At 53.0% G+C, this 25,553-nt stretch overlaps 3 protein-coding genes and 1 long non-coding RNA gene across 5 annotated transcripts in view; 2 read left to right on the top strand and 2 right to left on the bottom strand.

The window, feature by feature from the left end:
- The window catches only part of COPS7A (COP9 signalosome subunit 7A), a 28,152-nt gene extending 20,977 nt beyond the window's left edge, over positions 1-7,175 (top strand). The window contains exon 9 of the transcript XR_012017103.1: positions 2,565-7,175. The gene's annotated coding sequence lies outside the window, so the exon portion shown is untranslated. The remainder of the gene's footprint in view (positions 1-2,564) is intronic.
- MLF2 (myeloid leukemia factor 2) lies at positions 3,918-8,552 on the bottom strand. Its single transcript, XM_072797451.1, has 9 exons — positions 8,348-8,552; positions 7,704-7,781; positions 7,325-7,451; positions 7,025-7,060; positions 6,335-6,388; positions 5,812-5,940; positions 5,485-5,644; positions 4,682-4,894; positions 3,918-4,467 (listed from the first exon to the last, which is right to left on the bottom strand). The coding sequence occupies exons 2-8, from the start codon at positions 7,751-7,753 to the stop codon at positions 4,707-4,709; spliced, it is 744 nt and encodes a 247-aa protein (XP_072653552.1). The 5' UTR covers positions 7,754-7,781; positions 8,348-8,552; the 3' UTR covers positions 3,918-4,467; positions 4,682-4,706.
- Positions 8,553-8,648: 96 nt separating this feature from the next.
- Positions 8,649-19,860, bottom strand: LOC140616727 (uncharacterized). Its single transcript, XR_012017105.1, has 3 exons — positions 17,390-19,860; positions 11,835-11,966; positions 8,649-10,827 (listed from the first exon to the last, which is right to left on the bottom strand). It is a non-coding gene; the product is annotated as an uncharacterized lncRNA (long non-coding RNA).
- PTMS (parathymosin) lies at positions 9,102-24,707 on the top strand. Of its 2 annotated transcripts, none has more exons than XM_072797450.1 (5): positions 9,102-9,359; positions 23,468-23,539; positions 23,731-23,809; positions 23,932-23,993; positions 24,158-24,707. In XM_072797450.1, exons 1-5 carry the CDS (start codon positions 9,117-9,119, stop codon positions 24,206-24,208), a joined length of 507 nt encoding a protein of 168 aa, XP_072653551.1. In that variant the 5' UTR covers positions 9,102-9,116; the 3' UTR covers positions 24,209-24,707. The 2 variants fall into 2 exon arrangements, with proteins under 2 accessions (XP_072653551.1, XP_072653550.1); XM_072797449.1 differs by lacking the exon at positions 9,102-9,359 and adding an exon at positions 20,311-20,473.
- The last annotated feature ends 846 nt before the right edge of the window (positions 24,708-25,553 follow it).

Here is a 25,553-nt window from a genome sequence, read left to right as displayed (position 1 = left end):
GATGGATGCTGAGAAAAACTTGGGCCAGCACCCTATTCCTATGCAAAAAATAAGGTCCTCAGGGAAGAAAAGAATCATAAAAGGCAGAAAAAGGGCAAAGAACTCTGAGTACTAACTTAGCTTGTCTCATCCCAGGGACAGTCTAGGGCTGAGAGAGAGAAGTATCACCTGCTTGTCCTGGTCTCCCTGGAGACCGTTTATTTTATTTTATTTTATTTAGAGATTTTATTTATTCATGAGAGAGACAGAGAGGAAGGCAGAGACACATGCAGAGGGAGAAGCAGGCTCCCCGTGGGGAGCCCAATATGGGACTCGATCCCGGGACCCTAGGATCACAACCTGAGCTGAAGGCAGACGCTCAACCACTGAGCCACCCAGGTGCCCCTGGAGTTACCATTTAAGGGTGGACATTGAGGATAGGAGGCTCGGAGCTGTCGGCACTCTGCCCACCTTCCACAGCAGCTCTGCCGGCCTCCTGCATCCCGGGCCCCACACCATGCCAGCTCCGTGCCTTCCGTAGGCTCTCCCCAGGGACAGAGGCTAGTGGGGAGGCTGCTTAGGAGAACCACCTACCCTCCCCCCCTGCCCACAGTCCCCAGTTTTTTCTCTTGTCTCTTAGCATTTCCTATGCCTAACTGTCCCCATTTTCACCTCCCCAGCTTCTAGCACAACCTTGCCTGGATCCACTGCTCCTATCTGAGGTCCCCGGTGATATCTAAGAGGTAGAGAGGTAGAGGCTACTTTTTTTTCTTATTCCTATCCCAACTGGAATGGTCTGGAAGAAGAGTCCTTGGTCCCTGCTGCTCCCTCAGCCCTCACAACGACCTGTGCCCAGGACTGGGAGCATCATGGCAGGGCAGATATGTGGAGTATTTAAGTGGACTGGGAATATGTGGGTTGGGAGACTCGAATACTGGGTTTTTATTATGGATCAACTCCTGGTTCTCTGGGTAACCAGTTTGTGAGCTGGGTATCGGATTGCAGAATGGTGGAGAAAGGGGGCATCAGGTAAAAGGTGTTAGTAGGACTCAAGGCTCTTGGTTATCATAGGAAGGAAAACATCCCAAACTGCAAGCAGGGCTTGCAAGAGTGGCCCAAAACTCTGAACCAAACGTTTCTTACAAAACATTTGTTTCAACTTGTTAAGTCTCTAAAGCCGAGGCATGAAAAGTGTGAAAGATAATAACTGGTAGCTGGGAGAACAGAGGGCTGGAGGCCAGGATGATGATTTCCAAGTTATGTCTGGAAGTATTCTAGGACCCCCAAGGATGGAGTCCAGAGAGAAGGACCACCAGAGAACACTGAAGGAGCAAGACAATAATCAGGGAGAAATCAGTCATTTATATCTCATGTACTGTGTCACATGCTTTCTCTGTGCTCACGGATTTCTCATCGTTCCAAAGTATGGACCCATGTCCCCACTGCCATCAGCGCCTAGAAAGTTCCATTTTACAAAATGGGAGACTGATGTTGAAAGATTAAGAATCTTTCCCAATCGTAGCTAAGCGGTGGAGCAGGTCTTGCTTATGGCAGGCTGTAGTCATCATTTCACTCCTCTAGGTAATTCAGTCTCCCACCAACTATCAGCCATGGGGGAAATAATGAGTCTGACATGTCCTCTGGACGTCAGGCCAAAGGCTTGAGGGGATGGCTATTGTGAATGAGGCCAGCCCAGTTGGAGAGGTGACCAGAAATAAAATGTCAGCTTTCTTCCTGAGAGTTCCTTTTCTATCTCTATCTTCTGGCCCTCACCCTACTGACCTGGCAGACAGGTCAGTACATGCCAAGGGGCTGGTTCCTGAGCTCCTTACTCGGTGGCTGCTGCTAACTAATTGCCCACAACATCTCGCTGCTCACAACTAGTCACAGGCCCTAGGAAGGAGTGCTGGGTTGAAGGGTGGTCCTCACCCAAGAGCAGGGAGTAGGGGTGAGAATTAGTTCATGTGTCTGAAAGCCAGGACCTGCATGGGAGATCTTATGCAACACTAGGTTGACTCACCTAGATTGAAATCAGGGCAACCCTTGCCCTGCTCCGGCCCCCACTCAGAACCATACCCGCCAGTGTGGGCACTATGATTGAAATCCAGGTTGGCAAGTTGGGGTGTGAACTGTAGCCTTAGATTTTATGGCTGGTAAGACACTTCAAAGCTGAGGTCCAGGGAAGTGAATGACCTGCCCAAGACCACTTGGCTATAGTTGATGACAGAGCCAAGGACTCAGCCTCTGGGCATCTTTTATACAAGTCTTGTGCTCTCTCTCCTGTGGGCTCCTCTGAAGATCCACTCCCAGAGGAAGGAAATATGAGTCTATTTGAACAGAGCCCAGGGGACACTTGAAACTGAGGGGAGCTGTGCTCAGAGTCCCATCATTTACAGTTCAACAACACAGGTGGAGATGAATTATCTATATAGGCACCCCACCCAACTCTTCAAAAGTTCATGTTACGCCACTTCACATTTACAAAACACCAACGTTAATACCAGTTTTGGCCAACACAGAGAGATACAAAGAGATTTTTGCTTTTACGAGACAGGTGAAAATAGCTATCAGCATTTGTTTTGCAGGTTATAGAGGCGACACACACCGCAAGGGTGGCACCACCAAGCTCCTTCCCCGAGCTCTATGCAGCTTCTCTCCATCAAACCGAACTTTGGAACTGTCTGTGAGCTCTAGTTTGTGCGTCCCTTAGCAAGATGGTTTCAGGAAAATCCAAGAGGTTCTATTTGGAGTCTGGGAACGCTTGAGAGCTTTTCCATGTAAGTTAATGGCAATTGGTTCACCTTCTGCCATTTCAGCTTGTAAAAGATTTTGCAGGAATGCTCTGCTTTTGGAGAGAGGGAAATCTGTGCCTATTTGACTTCTGAGATTCCTGGATTCTCTTAGCCACTCGGTGGGTTCCCTTAACCCTGGTCATGCATCTTCACCAGGCCTATTTAATGAGATTTGGCACCTGCCCTAAAATAGAGTCAGCACCTGGCTGTTAAACTCAACTTCATCCCTCTACTCATTCAGCAACTAGACAGATCTCTGGAATCTGTTCACAGAGGACATGGGAAAGATCCCCCCTTCCTTGAGAGGAGTTATTTTTTGTGTATGTTATTTTTTAATAAAGATCTACGTCCCACATGGGGCCTGACCTCACAACCCCAGGATTGAGGGTTGTGTGCTCTACTGACTGGGCCAGCCAGGCACCCATTACTTTGTTTTTTGACTTCGATTTACCACAAACTGCAAGGAACTGAAGATTTTCATAAAGAAGAAACCATCACCACTCTTTATAAGCATCTGCCATCATTAAATAAGTTCCCAGGAAGAACAGGGTGACCCCATTTGGCTGAGCCAGGTCAAGCAAGAGTGAACACCTTGAGAAATTTGAGCACCTCATGCCCTTCCAGTACCACTCCAGTTCCAGATTAGTTTTCTTCTCTGGTCTCCTTCCCTGGGCTCAAATTCTCAACCACTGAGGGTGGAAGAACATTGCTGAACTGGGGGTGCGTTCCCCTTGAAGGCCTGTGCCTTCCTGCTCAGTACAAGTGTTCCCACCCATAGTCCAGGGGAGACACTCACCCCAGGGGGCAAGGGGCAACAAATTCCTCAGATGCCTCTGAGATATGCTCTACGTTCCCCCCAGACGTGTGAGGTGTAGCAAAAGCAGGGGAGACAGCCAGCAAGGCAGCTGCTAGTGTTCCCTACCCCCTGCCCCCCGCCAGCCTAGTGCAGATGAGTGCTGCCACTGTTTCTCTTCTGCTGGGGCTCCGGCAGTCCCACTGTCATTACCACGGAGGTACTGGGCTTGAGCTCAAGTTAGGAAGGCCACACATGGAGACAGAGGGAATGTAAGAAGGGGCCTGGGGGACAGCAGGCGAGGTAAAACCGAACAGGGTAAAGATCAAAAGTAAAACAAGAATCCCACTTGGTCTTTTTTCCATTCTCCTTTATTCCATAAACACCTAGTTACAAGTTGCACGAATCAAAAAATAAAGGCAGAGAAGGGTGTGGGGAAGATTTCTGTGATGTGCAGGGGGTGGGTAGGGAGGAAGGGTGGGGAGCCAGTCCTCTCCCTCCACACAGCCCTAGATGAGGGCTATGGACCCTGCAGCAGGGGATCTGAGGTGGAGGTGGGCAAAGATCCAGGGTGGGTGAAGGATGGAGTAAGCCCCTAAACCCAGAGCTCACCCCCAAAGCCCCTCCAATGCATGGCAAGGGTAGAATGGGGCAGGTAAGGAGATTCAAAGATGGAGCAGCAGAATGAAAAATCAAGTTAGCAGACACAGGAGAAATGGAGTCATCGTGGTAGGGGATTAAAGAAGGAGAAAGTAGGTAAACGGGGCAATGAAAGGTCCTCCCTGAGACCCCCAGGGAGAGGTGGGGGCCAGCTTGCCTGTTAATTTAATATTAAACTGGGAGTGGGAGTTGGAAAGGAAAATGTTATTTCAGGGGATGATTCTTCAGCCTCTCAGCCTGTACCTGGAAGAGGAAGAGAGAAGAGCACAAGTCAAAACAAAGACAAAAGCCGGGAGTTGGGTTTAATCCCCTGTTCCAGCGAGAGCATTCTTCTTTCCACACCAGTGAAAACTTGTACCACTAAAGGCAACACCTCCCTGCAGAGGAAGGTGCACAGGTCGGCTCCTCCACCCCCTTCCGTGCTCTACACCTTACAAGTCTCCCCCTCGGTACTTACAGGAGAGGCTGAAGGCCTAGGGCCCTCACCAGTCATAGCGGCGGGACTGTCGGGAGGGGGAATCCTCGGGGCCCTGGATAGCCAGGCGGGGCGGCCCCTCAGCCCTTCGTCCCCCACCACCTGAAGCCTCATGCCTCCGAAATTCCAGGGGGCGCTGCTGCCGGAATCGGGATGTCTCCCTCCGCCATTCATCATCGAATGCTGCGGCTTCACCTGAGGAGCACAGAGACCAGGCGTGACACTTACTAAACGCACAGGCTGGCTTCTGGAATCAAGTGCCAAGAGTGAGCCATGGCCTTCTCAGGTGAAGAAACAGGGCAAAGGCTGAAAGTGTTATGTTGTGGGGGGGATATGTTGAGGGGGAGCAGCATAAAGAAAAATTTCTTTTCTCCCTAACTCAGGGTTCAATATGGTTCTGCTAGCTGAGAGCCCATAGCTATCCTAATATGGAAGCCACCAACAAGCCCAAGATAGGGCTACTGAAGAAGGATATCAGGAAGGGGATATTATTAAGTTAAGGAGCATAGTCCCATGTACACATTTATCAAGTATTTGATGAATATTTGTTGACTTGGAAAAAAAAGGGGGAGGAGAAAGGAAAGAACTGACCCTGCCAGCATCTGACTTAGCCCCTGAAGATGACAAGGCTCAAGTGAGGTAAGAAGTGGGCCCCCCCCAATAACTTTGCCAAGAAATATCTACAGAGGTAGGGAACAAAAGTTTTTATCTCCTAGCTCACAGGAACTGGACCAGTGGCTACTGGTCCAGAGGTCAGAAGGGTGATGTGCAGGAAGGAGGCTCACTCTCATCCAGGTTGATATAATCCTGCCGCTCCTCCTGGTCCCCCGTGCGGTGGTTTCGGGAGCGCTGGAGGATGTGGGCCCGGTCTCGGATGTGGTGCCCAATGGACATCTGCTCTAGCCCACTGTCTGAGTCCCGCACGGTCCTCCGAGTCTCCCGGATCTGGGATGGGGGAGAACACAGCCCTCAGCCACCCCTTCCGAAGCCCTGGCCACACCACACCAGGACAGCAAACCACCCCCACCCCAGTCCTGAGAAAGGAAGGCAGGGCTGCTGCCTGCAGCCTTCAGTGCTGCCTTCTCTGGGAGGTGAGAAGCTGCCCAACTCACCCCGCCTGGTGCCGAGCGCATCTCTGATGTCTCCTGGTAGACCTTGGGGGCGCCATCACCCGTATTGGAGTAGGAGATGACAGTGGAGGATGAAAAGGTCTGGCAATTGCCTCCTGCTGTCATATGTTCCTGAGGAGGAAAAGGTACCACAGGACTGAACGGTCCCTCTGGAGAAGGAATCCCACACCACACTTCAGCTGCCTGTTCTTGTCCCTGTCTTTCTCACAGCACGGGGGAGCCAAGAAAATGTCAGGACTCATCAGTAACCCCCAAATTCCTTGGAGCCCAACAATAAATAAGACGGAGCCTTAATTGCACACTTCATGAGACTGCTGCTGCTGCTTCATACTCAGGCATGAGAGCAGATAAGGGAACCCAGTGCTCTCCGGGCTCCATGACTTTATCTAGCTCCAGCCCTTCCTTCACCAGCACACTCTTCCCTGTTCCTGCCTCAAAGGACTCAAGGTGTTGCCAGCTATCACGGAGAACAAGAGTACAAAAGCATATGGGGTAAGAGCCTCACCATGTTCCCAATCATGTCATTCATCATTCCAAACATGTCCATGAAGCCACCCGACTGCAGCAAAGAGATGGAAAACAGAGTCAGGAAAGCACAGTCAGAACTCAGATTATCTTTAGGTACCCGCTAGACAGACACGTGGCTACACATTCCCTTTCTCTTCTTCACATGGAGCCACTGCTCTGTCTCTTCCTCAGCGCGACCAGAACAGGGGGTGTTCCCCTTCACATCTCCCTCCCTGCGCATGCTGCCTTCCTCCTCAGTCTCTACAGCTTCTCTGATCCAATCTGCTTTCTCCCAACTGTCCTATTTCCTCCTATCTTTAGGAAGCACACCCAAGTAAATAGATTCTAACCCACAAAAGGGTTGGGCATAAAACCATAAAAACAGCAACAGCAAACTTCTAAAAGCCATCTCGGTTGGCCCTTCGACTCCATCTCCATCCTCAGAACGACAAACTTTGCTAGGCAATTACATTTTCCTAATAGGTGTGGCTCTTAGAATGGAGGAATCAGTAAGTTAGCATCTTTAACCCACAGAACTCAGCACACAACAGACCCAGAGCTTTATGAACACTATAAAAAGATTTTAGGGTTACCCATAAGGCTGTTCCAGAGAGCCACATTTGGAAATAACATCTAAGGATATAGAGTGTGTCTGAGAATGGAAGGACACGAGGACATTAGGACTCACCATTCCCAGCATCCCAAAGGGGGAGACAGCCCCAGCCTACAGGAAAACATAAAGAACAAATTAAAGACCACGTCCTATGTCACTACAGTCCCAAACCAAGTGCATGGTCTCAGCTTTTTTTTTTTTCTTCCATCCTCCTCTCAAAAGGGGATCACAAAGCCCTTTTGCCAGACCCCTTCCCCAACTCCTAAAAATGATCATTCCACTTGCTAAGTTGGCTGAAGTGCAAGAGAAATCAAGGACTTTATTAGCCACCCTCCAGCATTTCCTTGGGTGTTGGGTATGTCTCGGCATCATTACCTGCATCCTACGGCTGGCAGGCCTGGCCCCGGGCATGTTGCCATCTGTGATGCTGAGGAAGGGGCTGTATCCAAAGCCACCTGACAACATTCGGTTCATATGCTGACGGTGAATAGCAAAGGGGTCCCTGTGGAAGTGAGTATACAGTGTAGATGGCAGAAGGGACAGTCAACACCTTCCTCCCCCACAAAAAAGAAAAGTCCAAGGGAGAAGGTGGCACAGATGCCTATTTCCTCCCCTAAGCTGGAGCTGAAGCAGAGTATCCAGCTAGTTCCAACCAATGCCAGCAATGGGAACCCAGATGTCTGTCTGAACTACTTAGAGACCCGAAGTGGAGTAGGATGAGCGCTCTAGAACAGGAGGGGGAGGGAATACTCACATCAGGAACATGGGATCCTCCGGCTCCACGTCCCTCATGAAGCGGAACATCCTGATTTTAGCTCCAGGGGGCTCCACACTGTAAAGATGTGGAGGCTCAGATACTCGGAGGCAGCCAGGCTTTTGCACACCCGGCTCAGTGTAGGGACTCTGAGAACACTGTCCCTTGCAAATGCTGTAACCGACCCCCACAAACTCCAGTGAGCCCCTTCTCCAGGCGGTGTTGGACACCACCCTCAAGGGAGATTAGGGCTCTTCAAACCTCTCGAGGAGGGCTGTGGAAAATTTTTCCCAGCCTCGCAGTTTTCTGCCTCCCCCACTCAGCCAACCTCTCCCCGAAGCCCCGGCCAGAAGCACGCCCCCTTCCCCGACGCCACTGCTTCGGATGCGAATCTCGGGGGCCGGCCCTCGCCCCAGCAATGACCCCGGCCACCTCGCCCCCTCCTCACCCCAGCCGCAGCCGGGCCTCCCCCCGGCGGGCCTCACTATCCCCACCGCTGCCCCCGGCCCCCGGCCCCCGCCTCCCCGCCCGGCGAGCAGGAGCGGCAGGCCCGGCCCCCTCCCCTCCCCGCCTCCCAGGCTCCCAGACCCGCAGCTCCGCGGGCCCGCTCCTGCCGCCGGCTGCCCGCGCCGCTCGAGCCTCACCGGTCCCCGATCCGGGCTCAGCGGCCCATCCGGCCGGTCTCGCCTCTCTGTGCGCTGCAGGCTCGGGGGTTGCGGCCCGGGACGCGGGATTGGTCCGGGCTGGCTCTCCTCGGCCTCCCGCGCCGCCTCCTCCCACGGCTGCCACCTCCGTACCCCCCCACGGCCCGCGGAGCCCGAACCGCGGCCAGGCCCGGGCGGAAGTGACGTCACGGGGGGACGGCCCGCCCCGGGGCCGGGCCCGCGGAGCTCCGCCCACCGGCGAGCGAGGGGCTGGGGCTGGGGCTGGGGCTGGGGCTGGGGCTGGGGCTGGGGCCGGGGCCGCTCGGGCGGCGGGGTCCTCGGGTCTAGGGGAGGGGGCCTCATCCCCAGCTGGACTCGGGCCCTGTGGCCAGGAGGAGGCGCCCCGTGGGGGTGCGGGGAAGAGCGGGGCGCCCCGCCTCGTGAGGCTCGGGGCGGGACGGGGCGGTGCGGCACGTTCCCTGCGGGGAAGGAAGAGCCCGGGGGCAGGTGCCGGGGGGAGGGGCGGCTCCCCGCGGGCGACGACGTGGGGCGGATCCTGGGGGGAATATTAAGCAGATTTTCCCCCCCGGCGGCGTTCGGCCCGGGAGGGAGGCAGGGCAGCCGCCTCGCGGGGGAGGCGCCGCGGCCAGTCCTGTCGGGGGGAGGCGAGTTCCAAGCAGGGGCGGGGCCCTCGGGCTGACGTCGCAGGGGAGGTGACCGCTCGGCCCCTGTCTGGCTCCGGCTTCCAGAACTCGGCGGGCGGGAGAGAATGCGGGGTGGGCGGGCCGGCCGCCAGGTGGCGCTCCTCGGCCGGTCTGGAACGGCGGGGCTTCGGGAGCTGCCGTTGGCCCTGCTCCCGGACCCTCGGTCCTCCGCGCGCAGGGTCGGCCTGGGCAAAGGTTGTCGTTCTGAAATCGTTTCGTGGAATGCCGGTTTCTCCCCTTGCTTTTCTCTCACTGCTGTGTTCCCAGGAGCTCCCAGTCCCGCTCTGATCTTTCCTGCCTCTAGTCAGGTAGGTGGGTCGAGGGTCTAAAGTTTGGGAGAAGGAAGGGGCGCAGAGCTCCGTTAACCAGGATCACCCAGGGGCGGAGCTGGAATCAGACCCAGAAGGCCAGGGCCAAAGACTGAAACTTTGACATACTAAATGTCTTGCATAAAATCTGGCCCAACTGGAGAGAAGGGCCCTCCCCCAGGGTGTCAGGAGAATTTGGACGGTCTACGATGGACTTTAAACCAGACTCATCCAAACTCTAGCTCTCCCTGGTTCTTAACTCTGGCTGCTAGCCATATTAGCGCTCTGTGGAGCCCAACAATGCCAAAGACTTGTTCCCAATACTTCCCTAGGGGTGAAGGAGGACGGGGGTCCCAGGTGACTCAGGAAAAGGTACCGGGAGCAGGGCTTCTCAGGTTTCTTTGGACGCGATCATTATTAGTGAGGGAAAAACAATAGTGGAGACAGAGGGGAACAGTGATAATTTGGAAGCTGCCGGGCTGGCAAAACCAAAGAAAGATAAAGACAGGATAAAAGAAAATTTGCTTTTCGTTGATATTTCTGGGGGAAGAGACTTAGTCAAGTCTTTTAAATTTTTTCTCCAGATCCTTTATCTCTGGACATTCCACTCTGCATCTGCCCCTTTTCCTTTTGCCTCTAAGGCAGTTGACATGTGATCAGGTTTTCTCTCAGAGTTCTGTGGCCCAGACTCAACTAAGTGTGATTCCTCACCTTCCAGCTTCTCCCTTCTCATTCCATTATGTCCAACCTTCACCAAATTGGGTAGGAGATAAAACTCAGCTTCTGGCCTCCTCCTTTTTTCTTTTTCCATTGCCTGGTGCTGTCTACCTACTGCTTTTAGGGACCTAGAAACCTTTATTTTATTTTTTTTAAGATTTTATTTATTATTTATTCATGATAGACATAGAGAGAGAGAGAGAGGCAGAGAGACAGGCAGAGGGAGAAGCAGGCTCCATGCAGGGAGCCCGATGCAGGACTCGATTCTGGGTCTCCAGGATCACGCCCTCGGCTGAAGGCAGCGCTAAATCACTGAGCCATCCCGGGGCTGCCCCCTAGAAGCCTTTCTTCTCTTCCTTGGAAAACCAAAGAATCAGATACCAGTCATATTTACCTTTGCCTGATTTTAAATCAGTGTATTACCTGTCCTAGGAGAATTTACAAATTACAGCTTAGCTTCGAACTAGAAGGGAAAGCTCCAAACCTGGGCTTTGTCTGAGGTTAAAAAGAAATTCTTGACTGGGTGGGGATGAAGAAGGAAGTGCAAGAGCTCATTTTCAGAGTCCCCAGAGACATAGCACAAAGTCAACCATCCACTCCAAAAATGGAAGGAATATAATTTTACGAGTAACCTTTATGTCCCTCACAACCAGAGTTTGTGTCTGTCTCCCTTTCTCTCTTGCCTTCCGTCCCTTCCATTTCCTGTCTCTCTCTCCCGTTCTTCCTTCTTTCCTTCCTTGTCCGGTGAACTCTGAAGAACAAAAATTTCTCAGTCACTGGAGTGTCCCGTATATGAGAAGATGTAGGATGGCGAGTGAGCCCTGCCAGGAGTGAGGTTTAACACAAGGAGGATAGGATTTGGGGAAGGAAGAGGAACAATGTGTTTCTTACGTGTTCACTGCTCTATCTGATGGAGCCAAAGTCAGAAAGTCCTTGTGAGAGTAGAGCTGGGCCAGAAGATGAACCCTCTTTTATTTTTTTTTTATAAATTTATTTTTTATTGGTGTTCAATTTGCCAACATATAGAATAACTCCCAGTGCTCATCCCATCAAGTGCCCCCCTCAGTGCCCGCCACCCAGTCACCCCCACCCCCCTGCCCACCTCCCCTTCCACCACTCCTAGTTCGTTTCCCAGAGTTAGGAGTCTTTCATGTTCTGTCTCCCTTTCTGATATTTCCACTCATTTTTTCTCCTTTCCCCTTTATTCCCTTTCACTATTTTTTATATTCCCCAAATGAATGAGACCATATAATGTTTATCCTTCTCCGATTGACTTATTTCACTCAGCATAATACCCTCCAGTTCCATCCATGTCGAAGCAAATGGTGGGTATTTGTCGTTTCTAATGGCTGAGGAATATTCCATTGTATACGTAGACCACATCTTCTTTATTCATCTTTCGATGGACACTGAGGCTCCTTCCATAGTTTGGCTATTGTGGACATTGCTGCTATAAACATCGGGGTGCAGGTGAGATGAACCCTCTTTAGATGTGAGGTCACACATTTAGGGCATTCCCAGGATAGTTGGATATTGGAACGGCATGAAGAAGGGGCAAAATGATGTGTGAGTTAGGGGAGACTGGATTTCCTGCCTGAGCCAAAGTGAATGGGTGTGACTGAGTGTATGTGTGTATGTAAATGGGCATAGGTATAGGGGAAGAGAGGAAAAGCCTGAAAATTAGTGCTAAGGTACCCTTAGAGTGAGCTTTACTGCGGACACCAGGTAAGTAAGATTAAAAAGTGACTTGAAGGGCACCTGGGTGGCTCAGTGGTTGAGATGCTGCCTTCGGCTCAGGTCGTGATCCTGGGGTCCTGGGATCCAGTTCCACATCGAGCTCCCCGCAGGGACCCTGCTTCTCCCTCTGCCGATGTCTCTCTCTCTCTGTGTCTTTCATGAATAAATAAATAAAATCTTAAAAAAGTGACTTGAGGATTTTTAAAAATCAACTTTTCAGCTTGTTTTCATATCCATATCCACTCAACAAATATTTATTGAATGCCTACTATGTGTCAGGTAATAATCCTGGCTCTGGAGATACAGTAGTGACATAGAGAAAAATAAAGCAAGGTAGAAAGAGGAATAGAGTAATAGGTAAATAGTTGAGAAGTGGTGATTGCTTTTTAGGATGATGAGGGAAGTCGTCACTGATAAGATTACATTGAAGAGGAGAACTAATAAGCTCAGAAAAGCTGAGGTGAGAGCATTCTGGATAGAGAAAACAATAAGTACAAAGGCCCTGAGGCAGAAGTATGTTTAGTGTGTTCAATGTGTCTAAACTGATGTGAACGAAAGGAAGAGCAGTAATAAGAGACAAAGTCACAAAGAAGGAAGCCAGATCACGTGGGACTTTGTAAGACCAACAAAAGGATCATTCTGGCCGTTGGATGAAGAATAGACGATTGGGGGGACAACAGCAGAAACAAAGATCTATTGGCATGCTGTTGCCATAGTCCAGGTGAGACCCTGTGGCACCTTACTTATATTTTTTTTAAGATTTCATTTCGGGATGCCCTGGTGGCACAGCGGTTGAGCATGTGCCTTCAGCTCAGGACGTGATCCTGGGGTCCTGGGATTGAGTCCTGCATTGGGCTCCCCACAGGGAGCCTGCTTATCCCTCTGCCTCTGTCTCTGCCTCTCTCTGTGTCTCTCATGAGTAAATAACATCTAAAAAAAAAAAAAGATTTTATTTCATAAGAGACACAGAGATGTAGAGACAGAGGAAGAGGGAGAAGCAGGCTCCCTGTGGGGAGCCCAATGCAGGACTCAATCAATCCCAGGACCCCAGGATCATGTCCTGAGCCAAAGGCACGTGCTCAAGCGCTGAGCCAGCCAGGGGCCCCCTCTGGTGCCTTAAAGTAGATTGGAAACAGCAGAGGAGAGATGCCTGGGTGCTCAGCAGTTGGGCCTCTGCCTTTGGCCCAAGGTGTGATCCCTGAGTCCCAGAATCCAGTCCCGCATCCGGCTCCTTGCATAGAGCCTGCTTCTCCCTCTGCCTATGTCTCTGCCTCTCTCTGTATCTCTTGTGAATAAGTAAATTAAAAATCTTAAAAAAAAAAAAAAAAAAGCAGCAGAAGAGGAGTGGTCAGATTGTAGATATATTTTGAAGACAGAACTAACAGAATGTGCTGATGGATGGATGCAGTGTGAGGAAGAAGAGTCAAGAAGGACTCAGATTTTTTGATCTGGGCACCTGAAATGAGAAAGAAATGATCATTCTTCCTGCCACACTGTACTGAGAACATACAAGTAGGGGTTTGAGAATATATCGAAATTGTGTCTAGCTGTAAGATAGATGTGGCTACACAGGATAACTGACTCAGTCTTACTTTAGCAGTTACCTACCTCAAGTAGGAGGAGATGTAGAAATAAGTGAATTCCATGCGCAGTTTGATCACATTATAGTAGTTGTTAGACCACCTTGAGTGGATATGCTAATGTAAGTAGTCTGCATTAGAATGGGAAGTTTTAAGTTTTAAGAACTTCTTATTGTCTGATCTTTTCAAGAAAACATCCAGAAAGAGGCAGAACACATTGTGTAGAACATGGACATTAAGGATCAAAGTTTGTGCTACCTGTGTGACAGACCTGGGATCCAGCCCCGCATTGGGCTCCCTGCTCAGCAGGAGAGTGCTTTTCCCTTTCCCTCTGCCCCTGCACATGTGCTCTCTCTCTCTCTCTCTCTCTAATAAATAAATAATTTTTTTAAATAAATAAAATCTTTTTTTTTTAAATAAATAAAATCTTAAAAAAAAATTTTATGTAGAGAAATGACAATAGTCTATTTATATTATATTTAGTTTAGTTTTTAGTCTATTTGTATTTTAGGAAGAAAGTCAGCTTATGCATTTCCGGAAACATTTTTGAGCTTCTACAATATACCAGGTAGAGAGATAAGTGCTGAAGATACAAAAATTCTTTTTTTTTTAATTAAAAAAAATTATTCATGAGAGACACACAGAGAGAGGCAGAGGCAGAGGGAGAAGTAGGCTCCCTGTGGGGATCCTGATGCAGGACTCAATCCCAGGACCCCACGATCACCACCTGAGCTGAAGGCAGATGCTCAACTGCTGAGCCACCCAGGTGTTCCGATACAAAAATTCTTTTTATTTATTTATTTATGATAGTCACAGAGAGAGAGAGAGAGAGAGGCAGAGACATAGGCAGAGGGAGAAGCAGGCTCCATGCACCGGGAACCCGACGTGGGATTTGATCCCGGGTCTCCAGGATCGCGCCCCAGGCCAAAGGCAGGCGCCAAACTGCTGCGCCACCCAGGGATCCCCCGATACAAAAATTCTTAAATCATGGGTGAAAACTGTCATGAAGGGACGCCTGAGTGGCTCAGTTGGTTGAGGGTCTGCCTTTATCTCAGGTCATGATCCCCGGACCCTGGGATCACATCCCACATCTGGCTCTCTGCTCAGCGAGGGGTCTGCTTCTCCTTTTCCCTCTGTCCCTCCTCCTGCTTGTGTTCTGTTTCTCAAATAAAAAAAGAAAAGGAAATAAGAAAGAAAGCCCTCGTGAATTTAAAGTCAGCAAGTGAAGTTGACCCCTGGAGCAGAGACAGGGCTTGAGTTTGGAGAGAAGGGGAACACTCAAGGAATCTTTAGAAAGTCAAATGTAGAGGAGCTGGGGAGGGATAGAAAAGGTGGTCTTGGATGACCCCCTGGCAGGAATGAATGGGTGGAGGACAGTACCATTTCCTGAACTAGAAAGTGAGAGAATCTCATCTGGGTCATGTGGGGTTTGAGGAGTCCCAGGGGATCCAGGGATTGATGACCAGCAGGGAAGGAGTCCCAGGCCTAGAGATAGAGGTTTGAGAGTATTGGTGTTGGAGGTTTCTCCTGGCAATGGCGCTGAAAACCAGGCAAATCCATGTGGAACCGCTAAGGGAGAGTGTGAAAAGTAAGGACAGGACCTTGGAGACTGGAGTCACTGGGAAGGATTCAGGCAACACTGTCATTGCCTTCTCTTGGTTACTGCAGGCTTTTACCCTCTGAGCAAAATGAGTATCTAGCTGGCACTCCTGGTAGCCTCTCCTCTAGACTTTATATTTCTACTTTCTGTTCTCTGCCTCAGCCACAGAGTCTGTTTAATCTGTAAAACTTTGGAAACCCTGAACAGACTCGCACCTATGGTAAAGTACTGGACAACACTGGCCCACGTGACCTTCACAGCAGCCAGAGTTGCTCTTGCCATTCTACCTGCAGAACACGGGGGATGGGGCAGCCCGGGTGGCTCAGCGGTTTAGCGCCGCCTTCAGCCCAGGGCCTGATCCTGGAGACCCGGAATCGAGTCCCACGTCCGGAGCCTGCTTCTCCCTCTGCCTGTGTCTCTGCCTCTCTCTCTGTGTGTCTCTCATGAATGAATAAATAAAATCTTAAAAAAAATAAAAAAAAGAAGAACAAAGGGGATGGAGAAAGGTAAGAATGTGGAAAAAGAAGAGACAGTTTATGGTGAGGTCTAAAGCGGTGCTGTCCAATATGGTGGCCAGTAGCCACATGTAGCTATTTAAATTTATTTTTTTGTAGCTATTTAAATTTAATTAAAATTGAATAACATTAAAAAATGCAGTGTCTTAGCCACATTTCAAGTGTTCAGTAACCACACGTGGCCAATGGCCACTGTACGAAAAGTGTGGATATAGAATATTTCTATCATCACAATAAGTGCTATTGGAGAGAGCCAGAAAACACCTATAAATGTGATCTTCCTTCCAGACTTTTCTGAAGGCCTGTGAAGGCTTTCTGAAGAGTGCACATGGAGGAGAAATTGAAAGGAGGGCAGTAGAGGGTTGGGCAGTGGCAGCTATGCTTCATCTAAAAGTGAAGGAGGTCAGGAAGAGGGCATGGAGAATTATAAAGCCAATCAGCAAATCTGGAGGAGATGTAGGATGGCAAAACCAATTCTTTTCGTTGGGGAGAAGATTCATGGGGAAGTAGGCAAGCCATACGTACGTCTGGTTGTGATGATGATAGCATAAAAGACAGTGGCCACCAGGACATCACTAGTTAGAAGATCCCAAGTCAGAGAGACAAGCAAGTGTTTTCCTGGCCTACTCAAAGAAAGAAGGTTGACAGGGCACTGAGAATGAGTCCACCATGGTGTGTCAGAGGTAGGAAGTCAATGATTTATTGAGCTCTTCCTCTTTGGTGCCTGGCATCTTGCTAGGTATTAGGCACAAGAGGAGACAATCAGTAAGGGTGGAGGAACCAAGGGAGGCTGTTGGGAGTTGGGAACAATGGATAAGGATTTGCGAAATCAGGAGAGATCTTGGAGGCTTTCTAGAAAAGTGTATGGTGGAGACAGTGTGCTGCCTGGTGGAAAGAGTGCTAGATACATGTCTCTTTTTAGGCTGTACTTTGAGCTGTCTCCACCTATTCCTTAAGGGCAGGGATCATCTCTCTTTCAGCTATGTCTCTGTAACATAGCACTGTGTCTGGCACAGAGGAAGAGCTCCCTGTTTGTTGAAGTCCAAGAGTTCAAGCTTGGTAAAGGGGCAAAAAGAAAGCTTAGCATGAAAAAAAGCTCACCTCTACTTAAAAGTGCATGGAATGTGGTGAGGATGTGTACAATGTGACCCCTGATGGATGTGTTATGAAGAGGCTTTCTTAAGGAACATTCCTGCAGGCAACCAACTCAAACATGATCAAACTTGGGTGGGTTTAGACCTCTCTCTAGGGGTCCCTCAACTCTCAAGTCCACTGACTTGAGTTTTGAAAAGATTAAAAAAGAAAAAAAAAAAGGAAAAATGAGGAAGAGAAAATAAGTTATACTGGAAGTGGAAAGGGGCTACAAAAGTACAGTGAGGAGCAGGGAGGTTCAACTTTCAGGCTTCTGCTGTCCCATGGGCTTCAGGGATCACTAGGCCTTCCCTAGCACTTATCAGATAAATAGGCAAGCTGCAAAAGCTCCTCCGGAAGCTGGAGATAAAGAAGAATTCACTTAAGATGAGATGGCAGTAATTAGAATTGAACACCTTCCACACGGGAGTGAAGGAAATTTCTAGGAGGTCAGGCCAGAAGCCACGGTTTCCCTTGGGGGCTCATGCCTCCTTTGTTCTCACCTGGCTTCCTTTTCCCCACCTCCAGAAAATGTGTAAGAAGCACCAGCTTTCCCCATTCAACTACTGGGAGAATTCTCAGTTGGACTGAGGAGGAATGGAACTCTAGGAACAGGCAAGCCTCTACAAGGTCTCAGAAACAGTTCTCTGTAAAGAAGTAAAAAAAAAAAAAAAAAAAACAAAACAAACAAACAAAAAAAACGAGCTAGCATCATGTTACCCCACTGGCCCCAGAGGCCCAGAGACTAACCCTCAAGAGTATGGGGTTAGGCTTTCAGCATCCCACTTGCTTCAAATTCATCCCAAGTTCCACTTCTAGCTTCTTTCTCAGGAAGCCAAGACTTCAGGAGACCCGGTCTGCTGTCCAGTCAGGCGGGAAAGGAGAAGAGATGCTTCTCTCATGGAGGAAGGGAATTAGATCCAAGCCTTCTGTTTCCTGGATCTTTTTCCTGTGGTCTCCGGGGACCCTGGTGTCCAAACTCTTAGATTCTCAAGGCACTCCCTTGGGCCTTGGGGCAGGATTCCCATTCTCTGCCTCTCCATCTCCCTGGAATTTTCCACTGCAGCTGCCTCCGCTCCCAGACACCCCTCCCTGGGCAAAATTCCCGGCTCCCTCCGCCTCCCCTTCCTAATCACACCTCATTCCCACCCCCAGCCCGGAGGCTCAGCCCACAGCCCGGCCCCTCTCCCCACACTGACCCTGGTGGTCCCAGTTAGGGAAATGGGAGGCCAGGCCTTATACAAGGGTAACTGGGAGGGTCCCAGCCTCTTTCCAGGGCGGGGAGAAAGCACAGTGGACCGGCTTGTCCCCTGTGGGGCTGGATTGGGGGGAGTGGCCCTCCTCAAATCCCCATATAAGGCAGGGCAAGTAGTTAGACTCCTGGATTGGCTGATTCAAATGAGCATTCCACCTGGCAACAGGGTTTCTATTGGCTCTCAGGAAAAATAGGAGGAAGGTGGATGGAGGTTGTCCGCGGCGGTGATTGGAGGGGGGGAAGGGAGTGGAGGTGACCGGAGTGGGGGGCGGTTACCAGGGCAACAGGGTAAGAGCCCAGCAGGGTGTCCGAGACGGCAGGCGGGGCTCGGAGGTAGAGTAGGGGAAGAGGAAAGGAGGGTGGGAGGGAGAGGAAAGAGACTGACAGGAGGGAGCCAGACAGGGAGACTGGGGGGGGGGGGGGGTAAAGGAGAGGGGAGAGGGAGAGAAATGAAGCAGGAGAGTACGGAGATGGAAAGGGTCAGAGATTGCTAAGGACATCACGGAGTGAGTCAGAGAAACATTGAGATAGAGATGGAAAGATCTCAGAGAAAGATGTTCAGAGTCCAGCTAGGAGAAACCTGGGTGGGGCTCCAAGATTTTTGAGGAGATGGGGACTGAGAAACTGATGGGAAGAGTCAGAAAGAGAAATTGGGAGGTGTGCACACCATAGGGCCAAAAGAGGGTATATTTAAGCACTCAGATACCAAATGATGATGATTGATCAGAGTGTCTTTCTTATTAAGAAAATGAAAATGATAAAAAGGATGATAGGGCGCCTGGGTGGCTCAGTGGTTGAGCATGATCCTGGGGTCCTGGGATGGAGTCCCACATCAGGCTTCCTGTAGGGAGCCTGCTTCTCCCTCTGCCCATGTCTGCCTCTCTCTGTCTCTCTCATGAATAAATAAATAAATAAATAATTTTAAGGACAGTGATATACAAATATGGGAGTGCACACACACCAAAGAGATCTTTTTCCAAACCCCAGTCTTCCACTCCCATCCACCTTCCTGTTAATACACCCAGCTCCTGAAACCCCTAAACTTCTCAAGATGATCCACAGATAACTGAGGATGAGTGGGATGGAGTGAGGTCGGAACTCCAGGCCTGAACCCCTTGCAAAGGAGGCAGATAGAATCCAGAAAGGCTGGGGAAGATGGCAGCAGAGGAAAGAGAAAAGCAAAGAGAGGGAAAATGTAGAAGATCAGTCAGGAACCTGAAGAGGAGTTGGGGGAAACCAGTGAAAGGTACAGGGCCAGGTGACAGACTCAGAGGACAGAGGAAGTTGGTATGGGAGAAGGGAGAACAAGGTCAGAGATGGAAGGGAGAAGAGACAGCAGATGAACAAGAGATGTAAGGGACAAATGGTTGTGACAGAGGGGTCTGGGTACAGATGAATGAGCAGGTATGAGGAGAAAAAGAAAGACCAGGCAAAGATGAGTGAGATGAGATGGGCGAATAAGAGCGGTCCAGGATGGAGGAAGAAGGAAAGAGCCCGAAGGGCCTCTGACTTCTCCAGATCTCTCCGAAAGATCCAGGAAGGGAGGAACCCAGCAGGGTTCACCAAAGTCAGCCTCGGGCAGGACCGAGGGTGGGCTGCCCGCTTGGCCCTCCCATCCCCTCTCAGGGCCACCGAGAGAAAGGAGATGCAAGACGGGAGGGGAAAGCCAGCGTGATGTGGAAGAAGCTCCGCCACCCTCTTCCTCTTCTTTAAGCTTTTGGTTTCTCAGATACCTGCCCGGTCTTTCCATCTGCTTCTCCCACCCCATCCCTTGGCGAAATCTCAGGGTTTCTTGGGGGTGTGTGGGGGGGGTAGGGTCAGTAGGATTCTGGCCATCCCTCCAGTCCGCCCCCAAAAGACAGACTCCACTTTGGCAGGCGGTAGGTCGGGATTCGGAGAGGTCCCTCCCCGCAGGAACCCCACCCCTTCCCACCTCCTCGCCCCACTCCTTTCTCCGCGACCGTCAGTCTCTCCATATCCCCCTCCTGGTCCTGTCCTCCCTCCCGCCTCTCGCGCGCTCCCTCCCCTCGCTTTCATCCTCCTATCCCCACCTCGCCAACCTCCGCTTTCATCCCCCTCCCCTCTCCTCTCCTCCCCGCTCCCGCCAGCCCCACCCCTGGGAAGCCCCTCCCGTCGGGCAGCGCCGCCTTTATAAGCGGGTTCCCTGCCCGGGGGCGGCAGCGGCTGGTCGGCGGCAGCTCTGCTGTGCGGGGGCGGCGAGCCGAGGACCGAGCGACCGCGGCCGGAGCGCGCCGGCCACCGCCCGCACCGCCCTTCCGCCCGCCCTCCGGACGGCCGCAGCCCTGCGGGTCTCCGCTCCAGACCCACCCCCGCCCCACCCCGCGCGCCTCTGCCGCCTCTTCCAGAGACCCAGCCTGCTGAGCGGCCGCCGCTGCCGCTGCCGCCGCCGCCGCCGCCACCGCGCCAGGTTCCGGCCGCGGCCCCCCTCCGCCGTCCAGGGCCCCTCCGTCCCGGCCCCGGGACCCCGGCTCCCCGCCAGCCCCGGCCCCGGCCCCGGCCCCGGCCCCGGCACCATGTCGGAGAAGAGCGTGGAGGCAGCGGCCGAGTTGAGCGCCAAGGTACGGGCGGGGACGGCGGCGGCCGGGACCCGGCGCGACCCCCGGGCTCCGCGCGGCCCCGGGCCCCACGCCGCCCCCGACGGCCCCACGCTGCCCCGGCGCCGGGTCCCGGCGGACCCTGCTCCGCCCTCCCCCCTCTCCCCTGCCCGGCGCTGCCTACCCCGCTCCGCGCGGCTCCCGCCAGCGCCCTCTAGCTTCCCGAGCGCCGCGCGCCGCGGCCCCGGCCTCGCCGCCCGGCCCGCGCCCGGCCCCCGCCGCCGTCCCCACCCCTCTCGGGCTCCGGCTCGGGCTCCGGCTGCGGCTCCGGCTCCGGCCCCGGCCCCGGCTCGCGCGCCTCTACCCCGTCCGCTTCCCGTCGGAGCGCGCCGCAGCTCACTTTGCCGCGCCCCTCCCCCGCCCGCCCTGTCCGCGCCCCGTGTCCCCGTCTCCCTTTCCATTCTGACCTCACCTTTCCTCTGCTAAGCGGTTTGAGATTCTCCAGAGTAAACAGGACTCTCCCGGGAGGCTGCTGCTCCCGGGCCCCTCCCCTCGAGGCCCGGCCGCCTCTCGCCTCTCGCCTCTCTCCTCGGACGGCCACTGCCTCTTTTCTCCTCTCCTTTCCTTCCGTTAGAACCATTTCTTCCCCCACTGGCCTTCAGCTCTTTTTTCTCTCCATAGCCCCCTACAGCCTCTCCCCTTCCTCCCACCCCCAACCACACACACTTAAAAGAGTCTTGGATTCCTAAAAATCGGAAGGGGGGGTGGAGCGGGAATAGCCTTCGAGAAAGCCGAAGCTCGCGTTGCATGGCACTGCATCGAGCCGTCCTTGCTCTCATCAGCTCCCTTCCCTGGCTCCATCCCTTTGCCCTTGCTTCTCTTCCAGCCTTCCTCTAATTTCCCTAGGGAACCTGCTGAGTGTCGCTTTGGGAAATTAATTCGGCCAGCGTTTGGGGGCTGGGAGCCCGACTTTGGGGGGGGGTCGGTTGTTGAGGAGGTCACAGAGGTCTCCTAGAGGCCCCACGAAATGTGAGTGGGGGTAACTAGTGGGATTAAAGGCAGTGGCAGAGGGGCTACGTGTGAGAGCTGACAAGGTGTGCGGTGTGGCCCTCCGATGGGCTGTGCAATGGCATGTGACTTCACTGAGTAGGTGTCTTTGTATGTCTGAAATCCAGCGAGTGTGTGGGACTGCCCGTGTCAGTTACATGTGTGCATGTGGAGACGTAGATGTTTCTGGAGCCATGTTGCTGCTTTGTGAGTACCGAGTGGCTCCACTGTGCTCTTGTGCTGTCTCAAGAGTGTGTGTCAGAATGCCCAAACACCCAGGCCATGTGTCTCGGGATCTCATGGGCGCTCCTCTGTAGCTGTGTGTGTGAATCGGTGTCAGCCTGTGGCAGTGTGTGTGCCTGTGTTGAGTAAATGAGGCCAGAGAGCTGCTTAGCACAAGACCTAGGTCACATACCCTCCTGGAAAAGGGATCATGGAAGGACAGTGACCAGAAGGACAGGACAGGACAGGGGAGGCGAGGGCCCGGCCCCTTGGACTTTGGTCTCTGGTAGCCTCCCTTCCCCCCATTCCCATAATTTCCCCTCCCTCCCTCCCTCTCTCTAGCAGCCCAGATGGGAAACTCAGGCCAGGGCAGCACAGACCTGGTGCTGGGGCCCCCAGAGAGAAGCTGACTAGCCCCCCTGGTTCTCCAGGCCCAGAATGCAGGGGAAAGCCCACCGGGTAGCAGAAATGCCATATCAACCATGTGGCAAAGAAATGAGGACAGGGAAGGGGCATGAGGAAACCTAGCTGTAGTGAGAGGGTCCTGTGTTCTGTGTTCCTCTTAAAGGAAAGAGGGAATCAAGTGTTCCTCCAGGTCAACCATTCTATAACCAACCCCTTGCCCAGAAAGGACACACCCTCCAGGGTGATCTACTCGCACCGAAAACTTCATCCACATGGTATCAGATACACAGAGTTGTACGCCAACACCAGATCAGATCACACAGGGACATCCACAGTTGATCTGGTGCCTGCCATGGGCTTTTGGGGTGGGGTGGGTGGGAAGAGGACTGGAATCTAAACTGGAAGGGCTGGTGTGATGTCCAGAGAGGAGGGACCCATGAGCATCTCCATCTGCCATGTCAGAATAGGACATCACAGGTGTGTCTGCTGGGCTCCTGGGGTGGAGAGGGAGGGGGGCAGTGGAGGGAAGGTCCTCCACACAGGTATCTGCTCCATCTGCATTCTCATCCCACCCCAGATACAGACCTTGTTTTCTCTATCTACAATGTCCAATACCCTCTCCCTTCCATGTTTCCTTTATCCTCCTTTACCGATACCGCCCCTGGAGAGGGTTACTTCTACCCTTGTACCACACCAGTGTGCGCATGGCAGGGTCAGGGGAGAGGATGTAGGGAGGAAGAAACTACTGAACTGGTTTGGAGTAGATGTGCATCATGTTGGCGTTTTTGGCCAAGTAGGAGCCTGAGGAGTAGGGGGATCCACGGGCGGAGAAACAAAGGCATTTGAGGCTGAGGGGGAAGCTGGGAGGGATGCCCAGGAGAGTGAGTACTCAGGAAAAAGCCCCAGAGGTAGACAAAAGGCAGAGCAGGGCAGGCAGCGGGAGGGGACAGGCCAGGAAGGCGGGAGGGGACAGGCCAGGAAGGCGGAGGGACCTCAAGAGGGGGTGGGGCATCGGGGCGGCAGAGCAGATGGAGGGGATTTGCTTTGCTGAGCTGAACTCTTCAGCCCGTGAGGTTTTGGAGAACTTGGTGGGAGTGATGAAGAGTTACCTTGGCTGTCCATTCCTCTGTCTTCATCACTTTTGCTCCTCCCTTGAGTCTTGGGGAAGGTCCCAGCCCCTTTGTGGCCTTACGGGCCCTGGGGCCTCCGTTCTGCCTCTGGCCAACTCCTTCACTCCTCTAGGCTCACTGCTGAGGGAGAACGGGGCGAGGGAGGGAGATGGGGTGACGGGCCAGCTGCAGCTCGTTTGTGGTGCCAGGAAGGTGACCTCTTTCTCTCTTGCAGGACCTGAAGGAGAAAAAAGAGAAGGTGGAGGAGAAGGCAAGCCGGAAAGAGCGAAAGAAAGAAGTGGTGGAGGTGTGGAGGGGACCGGTGCGGGTGCGGGCGGGTGCTGGCGCTGGAGACTCGGAGCCCCTCTCCCACCTTCCACTTACCTGGGGGCGGGTCCTGCCTGGGCTCTGGCCCCGCCCACCCGCCCCGCCCCTCAGGAGGCCCTCCCCGTGCCCCCTGACCCCGCCTGACCCCGCTCCTTCTCCGGCTTCCCGCAGGAAGAGGAGAACGGAGCCGAGGAGGAAGAAGAAGAAACTGCCGAGGATGGAGAGGAGGAAGATGAAGGGGAAGAAGAAGGTGGGGAGGGGCGGGGGAGGCAGGGTGTAAGGGAAGAGTCAGGGTGGGTTTGAAGACCTGAAGCAGGGGGTCTGTGCCAGAGCTTCCTGCCCTTCCCCAATGACCCGTTTCTGGCTCCTCAGATGAGGAAGAAGAAGAAGATGACGACGAAGGGCCCGCGCTGAAGAGAGCTGCTGAAGAGGAGGTTTGGGCTGGGTTGTGGGGCCTGAGGGGCTGTCAGGGATGCAACAGGGGCTGGGAGCCCTTTGGACTTGGACCTGGATCCCTGTGGTGGGCGGGCTGGAGCAGGGCAGGGACAGAGGGAGGTCCTGCTCCCATTTTGCAGCTACCCCAACTCTCCCTCCACAGGATGAAGCGGATCCCAAGCGGCAGAAGACAGAAAATGGGGCATCGGCATGAGCCCCCCTGCAGTTGGGCTGGGGGTGGGAGGCCCCTCAAGGGCCTGGAGGTGGGAGTGGGAACAGACGAGTGCAGCCACTCTTCACCTGGCTCCTGGCTCTGGACACTGCACCAGAGCTGCCACCCTCTTTGCCCCCAGCCTTTCTCATGTCCGCCTCTCCAGACACTGCCCCTTCCATCCTTACTCTGCCATTGTTCCACCTCCCGACCTGCTCCATCTGAGCTCCCCAGCTGGTCCCTAATTGCTCCTTTCCCTGTCTTTACTCTCCTCCTCTCTCCCCATTCCCTCTGGTAGCCTCTTCCTCCTCACATCTGCATCCCAGCCTCATGTCCTGTCCATCCCTACCCTGCCTGATCCCTGGGTCTCCCTCAGATCCCCTCCTCTCAGACAGCGCCAGGCCGGGGTGGGGCCAGGGTTGGGGCCGAGCCCCACAGCTGCCCCCCTCCCCTCCCCTTTTTGTATAATTTAATAAAGAAACGGTCGCGCTTCTGTTTTTAACCTGTCTCCTCCTTTCCCGGGGCAGAGGGAGGAGGGTGGCTGACATCACATTCCATCAGGACCCTTTTCTTCTATAAAAAAAAAAAAACAGCTGTACCCTCCTACCACCCACCACTCAAGAAAACAAGATCAGCACTCCAGGGGTGGACACGGAGGGCACAGCTTCTTTGAGAACTAACTTCTTTCCTGGTTTTGGAGTCTTGTGAATGTACCTCCCCAACAGAACACACACACTTCCCTGGTAGCCCAAACCAGGTCTAGACACTGCTGAGCCCAGTGGAAAGCTACTAGCTCTGTTGTGCTGAACCAGGCAAAGAAGCAGCTTCAGAAACAGGAAGTCCCGCCCCTGAAGTGGGAGAGGGCTGGGAGGCCTGGGTCTCAGCCTCCTGGGACCAGAAGTGAGAGCTGTTGGGCGTCAGATAGATGTGTCCTCCACTTGGCACTGAGGAAGTGAGCACTTGGTCCGGCAGGGGAGAAGTCCAGGGCTCTTGTGGCTCCCAGGTGTGGTGCAAGTTCTTGGTGCCCTGTGTTCCACCTCTCTGGGCTGGGTTCCTCAGGCTGGGTGGGGTGGGGAGCTAGAGTTCCCCTCTGTCAGCCAGACTTCCTTCCCTGGTTCTGTCTCGGTTTTTCTTGAGTTTGCTCTCTGTTGCAGGATTTCTGCATTTCTCCATGTCACCCTTGCCCCGTTAGAGCAAAACCTCTTGATTGGGAGAAGCTGCTGAGTACACAGGGCTCTGAACTGGAGGAGGGAGTGTGTGTGACTCCTTGACCACACCATTCTTCAAGGGGACACCTGTAACACACAGGGTCAGGACTACAGTCACAGACAGACAGACATACACACCT

The sequence above is a fragment of the Canis lupus genome, chromosome 25, assembly GCF_048164855.1.
Source record: "Canis lupus baileyi chromosome 25, mCanLup2.hap1, whole genome shotgun sequence".
In the NCBI taxonomy this organism is placed as follows: Eukaryota; Metazoa; Chordata; class Mammalia; order Carnivora; family Canidae; genus Canis; species Canis lupus.
This window is presented reverse-complemented; position numbering and strand designations above follow the sequence as displayed.